Source organism: Vidua chalybeata, chromosome 13 (genome assembly GCF_026979565.1).
Source record: "Vidua chalybeata isolate OUT-0048 chromosome 13, bVidCha1 merged haplotype, whole genome shotgun sequence".
In the NCBI taxonomy this organism is placed as follows: Eukaryota; Metazoa; Chordata; class Aves; order Passeriformes; family Viduidae; genus Vidua; species Vidua chalybeata.
This window is the reverse complement of record NC_071542.1, coordinates 12878261-12890020: the sequence shown is the minus strand read 5'-3', so window position 1 is coordinate 12890020 and position 11760 is coordinate 12878261. Positions and strand designations below refer to the sequence as shown.

At 57.2% G+C, this 11760-nt stretch overlaps 2 protein-coding genes across 4 annotated transcripts; one reads left to right on the top strand and one right to left on the bottom strand.

The window, feature by feature from the left end:
• The first annotated feature begins 52 nt into the window (after positions 1-52).
• LOC128794891 (ras-related and estrogen-regulated growth inhibitor-like protein) lies at positions 53-3649 on the top strand. The gene is given in 6 exon segments (XM_053955171.1): positions 53-696; positions 698-754; positions 756-894; positions 1317-1370; positions 1635-1711; positions 2225-3649. Coding segments are annotated over 6 exon segments (804 nt in total). The 5' UTR covers positions 53-645; the 3' UTR covers positions 2651-3649.
• A 206-nt stretch (positions 3650-3855) lies between these two features.
• PLIN1 (perilipin 1) lies at positions 3856-10302 on the bottom strand. 3 transcript variants are annotated; one of them, XM_053955170.1, is made up of 9 exons: positions 9834-10302; positions 9147-9205; positions 8332-8530; positions 8119-8201; positions 7519-7771; positions 6980-7332; positions 6314-6460; positions 5416-5649; positions 3856-4903 (listed from the first exon to the last, which is right to left on the bottom strand). In XM_053955170.1, the coding sequence occupies exons 2-9, from the start codon at positions 9189-9191 to the stop codon at positions 4523-4525; spliced, it is 1695 nt and encodes a 564-aa protein (XP_053811145.1). In that variant the 5' UTR covers positions 9192-9205; positions 9834-10302; the 3' UTR covers positions 3856-4522. The 3 variants fall into 3 exon arrangements, with proteins under 3 accessions (XP_053811145.1, XP_053811144.1, XP_053811143.1); XM_053955169.1 differs by having other exon boundaries at positions 9147-10302; XM_053955168.1 differs by lacking the exons at positions 9147-9205; positions 9834-10302 and having other exon boundaries at positions 8332-8927.
• Between the last annotated feature and the right edge of the window lie 1458 nt (positions 10303-11760).

Below are 11760 nucleotides of genomic sequence, written 5' to 3'. Positions count from 1 at the left end.
GGCTCCTCCCGGCGGGCCGGGAGGAGGATGCGGCGGGCCGGGAGGAGGATGCGGCCGGTCCTCGTTACACCCGGGGGGAGCGGGGGACGCCCGTGGCTGCAGGAGTTGCGCGGCGGCTCCCCGGTGCTCCAGAGAAGCTCCGTCACTCGGGAGATGCTCCATCACTCTTGGGATGCTTCATCACTCACAGGGGACTCCGTCCCTCGTGAGATGCCTCGTCACGTGCGAGGCAGCGCTCCGTTAATCGTGAGGTGTTCCATCGCTGGTCAAACAAAGTTCCACCACCCGTGAGATGCTCACGTCTCTCATCAGCTGCTTCATCCCTGACGAGACACCCCAGCGCCGGTGACACTCCTCCACTCCCGGCTGACATTCCCACGATCACCGTGGGGAAGGGACAAGGGGCTGCGTGGCCCTGCCGAGGCACAGAGTGCTTTGAGGTGGGGGCGTGGGCACCTCCGGGGATGCAGTTTGCGGAGCAGCTGGTGCCGACAGCTGGTGCTTCCCGGCCGCCCGCCGTGCTGGGGGCTGGCAGGGCCGGCTCAGCCACTGACGTATGCTCAGGACAAGCTGAGCGATGACAAAGTTTTTCATCCGGCTGCCTGCAGTTCCCTCTGCACCGCCCCTGCGGCTGCGGGGAGGGGTATGGGCCTTCTGGGTCCCCTGGGTGCCGTGGGAAGCACTGGGCTGTCGGCTGTGCCGAGCCGAGTTGAACACACGGCTGGGACCGTCCGAGGGGCTCGGCCACGCTCGGCATGGGGCTGCGGCTCCCGCTGCGCCGGAGCACCAGCTTCACCCCCGACCACCCTGCCCTCATGGAGGTGCCTGGCCCCACTGCCCTGAAGATGGAAGCAAACGTCCTTGTCATGGGAGCAGACAACGTAGGGAAATCAGGTGAGAACTGACCGTGAACTGTAGCAGGGGGTTCCCAGGCTGAAAACTGCAGCGGTGTTTGGAGGACCAGTGGTAGGGAGCAAATTGGACCAAATTGGTGAGATGGGGCTGAGCCCCTGGGGTGCAGCAGCTGTGATTCAAGGTGGGGAGGCTGAGCACAACCTTGTAGCCAGCCGGGGAATGACAGAGGAAGGTATTTTCCACTGAGCTGCAGTTTGCTGATGCTCCGGATTCTGCAGATGCTTTGGTTCGTGCTGTGCCTCTGCTGCACTCACAAACCTGCTGGTGGCTGGGGAAACTCAGAGGTCGTTCCTGCTAGTAGGAGTTTACAAAGAGATGGTGCCTGACTCTGCTCTGGATTTAGAAAGGAGAATCCTCCAGGTTTTGTGTTATTCTGATGATTCCTGTCCTTCCGTCTGCAGCTCTGACCGTGCGTTTCCTGACCCGGCGCTTTATTGGAGAGTATGGAGACATGGGTGAGTGCCAGGCCAGGGCCAGGCCAGTTCCCAACAGGGACTGGGGTCGACAGACAGCCCTGCTTCTGCCTGTGGGATTTCATTGCAGCCCATCCTCTCCTGCCTTTCTCCAGAGCCTTTGCCTGCTCCCAGGGGCTCAGTGTTGTATTTATTCAGTGACGCATCTCTTTACTCCAGAGCTGCTTCTCTGGGGTGCAAAAGGTCCAGAGTGGCAGCTGGTGACACCATGAAGATGACTATTTTTTTTTCTTTTTGGGGGTGCAGAATTCATCTACAGCCACAACCTGACTGTGGATGGCCGAGAGATCCTCTTACACATCTGGGATGTCCCCAATTCCCAGGTGAGATGGCTCTACTCCTATCACCCGTTTCTACCTCAGGAACAAAAAACCCCTTTACTGGAAGTTACCTATGGGGAACCACAGGCTGGGAGGTCCAGTTGAGCAAGGCTTTCAAATCAGAGGGTTCATAAGTGACTGAACTCTTCTCACCTGCCAAGCAGAGGACAGCAATGTTGCTGACAGGGTAGCAATAGTTACCATAGCCCATGGCCCTCTGGCTGAGAACACTGGAGCTGAAGCACTGATGCTAATACAGGACTCTGCTAAAGAAGTAGAGGTACTGCTCTGAGATCCCCACACTGTTATCACCTACAGCCTGCAGTGCTTGGTAGCTGGCTGAGGGTTAGGATTAGGGTGTGATGCTGAAAGCTGAATCATCCCCCCTTGGTTAGTGCTGCCAGGTGCTGCTCTGCCCTCCTTGGTACTCCTCTTTCTCAAGATTACCCTCTTCTATCAGGCAGGCCTGGAGGGAGGGAGCCCAATAAAACAACCCTTCCTTTTCTCTTTCCCCAGGAGCAGGCAGAGGATGGCTCCTCAGAGGAGAAGCGAATCCAGTGGGCAGACAGCTTTGTCCTGGTCTACAGTATCTGTGACCGTGCCAGCTTCAACATCCTGCCCCTCAAAATCCAGTTCATCAAGGCTGCCAAGGAGGGGCAGAGCCAGGAGAAGGTGCCCATAGTCATTGTGGGCAACAAACGGGACCTGCACCACCAACGGGTGGTGTCCAGCGAGGAGGGGCGGCTCCTGGCCCTCTCTTTAGACTGCGGTTTCTATGAGGTCTCTGCAGCTGAGGCTTATCATGGGGCCCTCATGGTCTTCCATGGACTGGCCAAGCTCATCCCGGACACCAAGCTGGCCCTGAAGAAGGGCACAGGGATCCGTGGCATCGTCAAGACCATGTCGGCCGTGTTTGCCCGTAAGCGAACAGACTCCCTCTGAGCTCCTGCACGGGTGTTGCTGCTCTCTGTGCTGCCCTGCTGGGCCAAGCCTCCTCGCTGGGTGCCCATGGAGGTGGTGTGTCTCTTTCCATAAGTATGACGGGTTCCTTGCTGTCCTCCTAGTGTCAGGGTCTGGGTGTCCTGCCTCGCACAGCCAGTGCAGCTGAGGATGTAGTGGGTTACTCTTGGCTCTGCTGTGGGACAGGCTCATCTCTTTGCTGTACCAGCTCTTTAGGTGCCTCCTGCTTTCTCCTTCTGTTCTCCAACACTGGAAACCATGGGGGGATTTTGCAAAAGCTCCAGGCAGCAGCATCCCTAGCTCTTGCAGCTGGAGCTGCCCAGGCTGTCAGCGATTAGGGAGGATATCCTGCTCTTGTACAGCACACGACTCCCTGTCTCTCCACTCCTACTCTGGGATCCTTATTCCTGTTTAACCCTCATCAGGATCCTCTTCAGTAACCTTGGAGCACCCATGAGCTGGAGAGGTGGGGCTTTCTCCACTGGGGAGTCACTGGTAGTTCCCACGTGTGTATCACCGAGTGAGAGTGTCCCAGAGCCCAGGGCACTGGCGATCCTGGGGGACTTTGGAGAGGGCTGGTGCCTTCCATCCCCCCGCCGTGCTTTTGAACAGCCGTGCTCATGGCCCTCTCCCCCACAGCCTTTCAGTGATCACAGCCGTTTCCCTTGTGCGGGTGAGCTGTACAGGCTGTGCCTGGGAAAAGCCAGGCGCGGGGCTCGTTCCCAGGATGGGAATTGCACCACACGCCTTCCCAAGCCACTCCTTCTGTAGGGCTGCCTGTCCCCGGGGAGGAAAGGAGCTGGAGAAAGGGGTCGCTGGGCTCCTCGCTGAACCCTCTGCTGCTGGGAGGCTTTTTCCTGCCACTCCTAAACCCTTCTCTTTGTGCCCTGGGAAAGCAGTGTGTTGGAAGAGGGCTTGTGTGTGCTGTAGGGACACTGATTTCTCTGCTGTGTTCTTCTGGAAATGCAATAAATTGTCTTTGGCAGGAAGCCCCGGCTCCTTGGAGCTGTGAATTTGTACTTGGGGCATGGGAAGAGACACGTACCGTGCTGGGTATGAGCACCCACTCTCCCAGTGGCAGCTATCTGCAGGGAATGTAACAGGATGTTTCCCGCACCCACTCCCTTGGCCCTGAGTTGGGGGTCTCACTCCCACAGAGAAGTCGAGCAGATGGGGTGAGTGGCAGGTGGTTTATTATTGCAGGTTTATTATTGCAGCAGATACAACAAGGTGTTGTGGGAAGCCAGGTGATCCTGTGGGAGAGGGGCTCCAGGAGCTCCACCTGTTCTTTTTCCTGACCCCACCATCCATCCCAGCTGGGAGAGAAGTGCCCAGGGCTTTCCCACTCATGAATCCTGCTGGTTGGTGGGGATCTTCATCCCCTCCATGGAGGAGCAATCTGTGCCTAGGGATGGGCCCTGCAAGGGGGGATGGAGGGAGGAAGGATGGGGAAGTAGGTTTGCTATGGTGATGTTTGACAGCTTTGCCATCCTCCCCTCTCTCTCTCAATGTGTAGCCCATCTAAGTTCACTCTGTCTGCTGAGCAAGGCCCCAGGTAGCCCAGTGCCAGCCCTGTGTGGTCCCTTCTTCTGGTCTCACTGGTCTTTCCACATCTCCTTCACCTTCCTAGTCCCACCTTCCCCTACCTTCTCCTTCTGGCAGCAGGGCATTTCATTGCCTTTATTCCCCTATCCTGGCCTTGATGCACTCCAGAATAAGCTCTCCCATGGCCTGTCTACCACTTTAAGCTCCTGTCCTGGAACAGGGGTGTGTGTGGGAAGCTGGCAGGGGCCCAGGCAAAGCGTGCTGAGGGGATCTGAGAGGGGCTGGGATGTGCTTGTCCCGCCCGCTGGCTCAGTCCTTCTTGAAGACAGGACTGTACAAGTTGCCGTAGTAGGCCCGGCTGTACACGGAGTCGGGGCTGAAGCGGTAGGAGCCCTCACTCACCCGCCTGTTGTAGGGGGAGAAGGCGGATTTCCGCGGGAATGGGTAGTCGGGGTCGAAGGCAGGGCTGCGGTAGTAGTTGTGCCGCAGGAAGAGGGGGTCCTCGAGCCCCAGGAAGGAGAGGGGGTGATGGCCACGGTACAGACGCCAGTCACTCCTCAGCTGGGATTTCTCCTCAGTGGAGGGGGCAGCAGGCTTGGTCTCCTCCTCCTCCTCCTTCTTCTCTTTCTTCTCCGTGTTGGTCTTGCTGCCCCTGGATGCTTCTTCTTCCTTCACCGACTGCCTGCGGAGCTGAGAGATGGGCTGAGCACCCAGCCAGGCTGTACCCACCTTCCAGCCCTGCTCCACCTGTGCTTCACAGCCCCCCCTTAAACTGGGAGGATGGCAGGAGAAGCCAGTTTGCCCCCAGAATGGAGAGGAGTGGGTGGCTTGTAGTCCTTGAGCAGCTGTGGTGGAGAAATGCTCCCAGGGGAACAACAGGCTGAGGTAAAGGACAGAGAACAGGGTCTCAGCCCGAACTTTCACCTTCCCAGGAATGTGGTCACACCTTGGCTTGGGCATGAACTGTGTGAAGGTGTCACCACTGTCTGACCCATTTGTTCTGTTGGGGGACTCACTTCGGGGATGCTCAAGAGGAGGGTGGGTGAAGACACAGTGAACACACTGAGGCGTCTTCATGGCACGCCATCTCCCCAGTCTGGTACCCCCTGACATTGCCTGCAGCTGTGGGGTGCTCATGGCAGGAGATTGAGCAAAGGGGGCTTTGCTGGAGATGGACAGGGCCTGGCTGGGGGCAAACTCACCGGCACATAGCTGTACAGGGTGCCCAGCAGATGCTTAGGGGCACTGACGAGGGTCCCCCCGAGAGCATCCACTGTCTCCATGGCCCTGGACAGCCTGCGGGGGGTGAAGAGGATCAAGCCCTCTGCCGCATCCCAGGCCACGGCTGGGACCTTCTTCACGCTGGAGATGCCCGAGGCGCAGGCGGTTTGCAGGTTGTGAGCCACGCTGCCCACGAGCCCGGGGTCCTGTCCCGCCTGCCCAGAGAAACCAGCTCAGCTCCTGGAGCTGCCCCACCTCCAGGCAGGACAGGGGTGGCCCTGGTTTCCCCTATCCTCCTTGCAGCTCTAAGCCTGAGAGATTTCAGCTTGCTGCTCTGTAAAAGCCACCACAGCTCTTTGCAGCAGGGTCTCTGCCAGCTCCCCCCACTCCAGGCCCCGGGGGACCCTCTGCTCGAGGCTGTGCTTCCGCTGCAGGCAGAGGCAAAGGGCACTGACCCCAACCTGCTGCTTCCCGTCCCCAGGTCCCAGCGGAGCCGATGCAGGAGATGTTCCCAGCCCCACCGGCTCACGCCACCCCTCCCTGCTGGGACCACGGCAGGGGATTTTTCAGGGGTGTTCAGAGGATCAATAGGGAGTTCAGTGCTGACATCCCACAGCTCCAAAGGAGTTTTGAACATACAAGCCAGGGTGATTTTGCCTGGCACAGAGGCTGCCCACAGCTCCCAGCTTTGGGGAAAGGGAAGGGGCCTCCTGGGGCTGCCGCACTGCCAACCCACTCTTGCATTCTCCAAGCTGCATTTCTGGATTGAGCAGGGATAGGGGCTTAGTCCCCAAAGGTACGGGGGAACAGCCTCCATGGTCCATGGGTAGGAGGATGCTTGGGAGCATTCCTAGCTCACTGCTCTGCTTTTCTCCATACCTTGGTGTGGTTGGTGTCTTTCTTCCCTGCCTTCTCCTGCTTCTGCTCCGGTGCCTTGCTCTGGCGCCGGGTCAGCCATCCCGCACTGCCCTGCCCATCACTGCGGGCCTGAGGGGCTGCAGGGGCACTCGGCTTGGCCAGGCTTCCCTGGAAGGGGAGCAAAAAGCCACCACTCAGAGGGAGCTGGCTGGTCCCATCCACTCTGTCCTGTTTAGCCTGAGGACTTCACAGGGGTGCACAGGGAGCAGGGAATTCATTTGTGCATCTGGGGAGAAATCCTGAGGGAGATGGGAACTCTGGGATTTTGGCACAGGCCAGGGAAGTTGTTCCCACTGCAGCACAGGGTAGGAAAAGTACCTCCTTCTCCCCATCCCTTCTGGGTCTCTGCAGGGGCTTTTTGCTTTAGGAAGGATGTTATGGCAAGGCCATAAATCAACAATTACATGCTGGGAATCTGCTAAAAATAACTTGTCCCACTAATGTGGTACATGGTTATGTGTGAAGATCACGCAGGAACCGCCAGGCGCAGCTTGTCCTGCTGAGCAGGGGAAGTGAACTCTGCTCAGACTTGCTCCAAGGAGCCTGAAATGTCCTGTCTGAAAGCAAAATCAGCTCAAAAGAGGATATGGGGGAGCAGGAACCCAGCAGGTGGGTTCTGGCACTCACCAGGATGGGGATCCAGGAAGCCAGCTCCTGCCCTTTGGTTTTGGCACGCTGGAGGCTTTGGGTGGTTTGCTGGTAAGCACGGTGGGACACGGTGCTGACCAAAGCGCCAATGCGGCCCAGGGTGCTGGGAGCACTGGGAGTACTGGGAGTGCTGGGAGTGCTGGGAGTGCTGGGAGCCCTGGGAGCGCTGGGAGCCCTGGGAGCACTGGGAGCCCTGGGAGCACTTGGAGCCCTGGGAGCACTGGGAGCCCTGGTAGCACTGGGAGCACTGGGAGTGCTGGGAGTGGTGGTAGTGCTGGGCTGGTGCTGGGACACCTTTGGTGTTGACAGACGTTTCTTTTTGGGCTTCTTATCTAAAGGTAGAAGAGTACAGCAGAAGAATGGTGGGAAGGTTACATTCTGGTGGGACAACAGTCCTAAGCAGCCTTATGCCAAAATCCAGGGGCTGCCTCCTGCACCTCCATGCACCCCACAACTGAGGAGCCACCCAGCCAGCTGTCACCAGACTCCCTCAGAGAGGATTTGGGCATCAGGACTACCTGCTTCTTCATCCTCCTCTGGCAGCAGGTATTCCATCAGCTTCTCCAGCCCTCCCAGGGCTGTGTCGACCCCTGCAGCTGCCATCTGGGTCACTGAGTTCTTCCTTGTGTACTTGGCTGTCGTTTCCACTGTGCTCTTGGTGGCCTCATAGCCCTCCGCTGCCAGCTCTATGATCTTATCCATGGAGCTGCCAATGGTGCTTTTGGCACTTTGGAGGGGGCAGGAGATGGTGTCCTTCAGTTCAGATGCGAGCTGTGGGCAGAGAGGTAGAGAACAGCCCCTCTGGTGTGCTTGGGGTGGCATAGGACAGCCAGAGGGACCGCAGGGACCCCAGCCATGTCCATGCCAGTAAACAGCTCCAAGAGGGGCATAACAGCTCTCTCCCACCTGGGCTGGAGGTAGCTGGCAGGGATGGGACACCGGGCATTGCTGACTTATATTTGGGATCCCCAACCATCGTTTAGGCTGCAGAGGCCCTCGGAAGAGCCCTCACTTGGAGATGCTGCCTTGTTTCCCAGCCAGCAGCCTGTTACCGTCCAGAAACAAGACTAGAGGAGATGTACTGTGGGGGGTCCCAGACTGTCCTGCCTGTGACTTACCTTGTCAACAGGGTACTGGAGAGCAGGGATCTTCTCCTCTAGGTGGTCCAAGCCCCGGCAAGCCAGGTTGTTGGCCACAGCGACTGCCTTGGGCAAAAGCATGGTAAGAAGAGCACCTGGGCTGCGGCAGGCACGTGCTTGTGCCAGTGCTGTCCCCCCTGGGGACGCTCTGCCGGGCCCCCCTGCCACGTCCCCCCCAGCTCACGGACTCACACTGCGGCTCCAGCCGGCGCACCACGGGCTCCATGCCCCACATGGCCAGGGCGCCGGCGCCCTGCACGCCCCGCTCGTACACCTCGCACACCGAGGCCATCAGCGGGTGGGACTCCTTGGTGCTGCTGTACTTCCGCTGCAGCGTCTCGCACGTCGAGCTCACCACGGGCAGCTGCAGGACCCTCTGCAGCACGTTCTCCTGCGCATGGTGCATGGACATGGGTGAGCCAACAGCTCTTCCCTGAGGAATGCCCCACTGCCCACACACCAGGGGCTCCTGGTGGGTGGCAGTGACCAGAGGACCTCGGCTTGCACAGGAAGAGGAGGAGGCCGTTTCTCTAGCCCCGCTGAGGGTCTCCCAAGTATGCTGAGTAAGGACAAACAGGCTGGCTGCTGCTACTGAGGGAGCAGGGACACCGCAGGCATCGATCTCCACTCCTCCAATATCCCAAGCCCAGCTGTGCTCCCTCTGGCTTTCCACCCTGTGGAAACCTCCGTGACTGCTGGAGGTCTGGGAACTAAATGGGGCACAGATGAAGGACAGGCACAGTTGGCAGCTATCACTTAGTACTTGCATCAGCTCAAGGGTACCTTTTTTGAATCGGAACTATTTAATTTCAAGTATGCAAAAAGGTTTGTCTTTTCCCTTTGATGATGCTCCATACTACTGCAGGTAAAGATCCATATAAAGAGAACATGGGAACATGTGAGACAGCATGAGGTGTGGCTGGTATTCATCCAGCACAGTCAACACACACTACCTGGCCCTCTTGGCACATCTCTGCCCTTTTCTCTCTCCCTTTCCCTGCACCCACCTTTGCACTTCCATCCTGCAGAGCCTGAGTCTTCTTCACCGTCATTGTGGCGCATCCACCTGCAAAGCAAAGTTGGGAACCGCAGACTCTGCCTGAAAGCAGGGCTGGGCTTGGGCTGCCCCCTCACTCCTGCAGCCCCAAGTACAGCAGCTGGGCTGACACACACCTCTCGTGGGTGCAATGGACGTGGCATTGCCCAACACTTGACTTTTTACCAGTTAAACTGTAAAACCAAATCTTCCATACAGCCCTGCCCTGCTCGTGTGCCTTAACACCCAAAGATAAAATAAAATTCCTTAAAGGCATGTAATTTAGAGAAGTTATGGTAAGGGCAGGATAAAGTATGCTGGCAAAGCAAACTCAGAGCAACCAGGATGCTAACAGATGTGCATGAGAGTAGACTCTGCCTGAGAAGGGGTAAGAAGGCAGGACAGGAGCAGATAGAAGAGCGATGGGTAGGGATATGTTGAGATGTCCAGCTGAGGTCAGCATCCCCCTCATATATATCTGCTGCTCATAATGCCAACACTCATCCTTGTGAAAACACAGCTCCAGCCCCAGCATAGACCCCTTTTTCTTAGCAGCAGATGAAATTCTGGAAACCTAGAGAGAATGAGTGATCCCTGCTCTCACTCCCTGGTCCCACTGAAGCTGTCCCGGAGCACCCAGTGGGCACAGACTACTCACCGAGGGCCAGCCTGTCCCCAGCAGAGCAGGAGCAGAGAGTGGTGTCTGCACTGTCCCTTCACCCCGGTCCTGTGAGGGTGATGCACTGTGCTCTGGCCACTACCACCACCACGAGGCCCCACCTCCCAGTTGCGTGGGCTCGGGAGCTGACGGATTGTGGTGGAAACGGGCCAAGGAGCTCCCTGAAACCACCGTAATTGGGAACAGATGATGGCAGAAAATCCCCTTTGTCGCCTTCCCTGCAGAGTCCAGAAGCCGCAGCACGGCTGAAGCGTTTTGGGGTTTAACACCACTCCTTCCACAGAAGATGAGAAGAAGCTGCCCTGGGACCTCACCACCTCAAAAGCAACAGATCATGAGTAGACAGGGAGAAGGTGAAGAGTCAGGGTTTCCTAAGAGATTAAAACCTTCCTGTATTTCTGTAAGCCCTCTTGTGCCTCATGATGGACCAGGGTACGATGCTGCTGGGAAACCTATCATAGAACAAGAACGTGGTTCCTCCCCAGGAGAGTTTACTAAGCACAAGGAGCAGAAGGCAGATGTGGGGGACATATTCTGCTTGAAGCATTCTGGTTTGGCCAGGTCTGCAATTTCTAAGATGATTCATGAGGCTTTTGGTGAGGAGGCTTTAGCTGAGGGTCAGGGCAGACACTACATTAGGAAAGCTTTAGACATTTGGGGTAGATGGAGAAAAAGATCAGTTTGGAAGTGATCTCTGAAGATCACCTCATTCATCTCTTGCTCAAAGCAAGGTTACCCTTAAAAGCCAGATCAGGCTGCTCTAGGTCTTGTCCAGTCTTAAAAACTTCCAGTGAGGGGATTCCCCAGTTCCTGTGCTAACCATACTAATGGTTAAACTATTTCTTCCTAATGTCCAGCTGGAATTTTCTCTGTTGTACTTGACATCTCCTATCTTTGCTTTGTGCACTTCTGATCAGAGCTAGTGCCCCATTTGGTGCTGGTGCAGCCTGTGTTCCAGGCCCCTGAATGCATTACCCTCTCAGTGATCTTCTGAAAGACTATTCAAGATGTCTCCTGTGATGGTGGGATCAAAACAAGACATGGTTCCCCAAATGTTATTGACTACAGACGAGCTACACTGATGAGATGAGGACAGTGTGGTGGAAAGAGGACAAATGCCAGAGGACAAGGCAATAATCAGGGAGATCAGTGCAGATGAGAGGTCCAGGGCTGCTGTGTGTCCTGGATCAGCTGGTGAGGCAGGGAGCCCCTTGGCATGCCCACACAATGCCCACAGCTGCCCAGCACTCCCATTCAGCGCATGCAGGTGAGCACCCAACACGGCTCCATGGCTTCCTGCTTGTGGCTGCACTGCTCCTACGTGGGGGTGGGGGGCTTCTCTGGGGCATGGGAAAGCCAGAGATGGAAAGAAAATACCCCCTTTCCTTCCTGAAGAGCCCAGAATTTGCTCCCAGCCCGGGGCTGTGCCTGCCTTCCTGGCTGGGTACAGAGGCACATGAATGTGCTGGGCTGCCTCCAGATGGTGCTGGGGTCAGTCACTGCCCTTGAGACAGAGGGACAAAGGGCACCAGCCTGCTTGAAAGTTTGCTCTCTTGGCACTGAGATTTTTCCAGCCCCGCTGGCCTGGCTAAAAGTGCAGAGGGCACAGCAACCTCCTCTTTCCCTTGGCTGGAGTCAGGAGCCAAGACAGCCTTTGCCCTACTAATGCCTGTGCTCATCCCCTCCCCTTCCTCTGGGGCAAAGGCTGTGCCAGCCCTGGCTCTGCAGGGCAAAGGTACCACGGCCTCCCTGCCCCACCACTCCAGCTTGTACCAGATCCCTGTGCTCCTGCAGGCAATGTTTAGAGCTCACAGATCCACAGGGTACAGGGAAGCAGTTTCACACCCCCGCAGTCTGCTCCATACTCAGTAATATACCACAGTGAGGGGACCCACAAAGGTGCCTG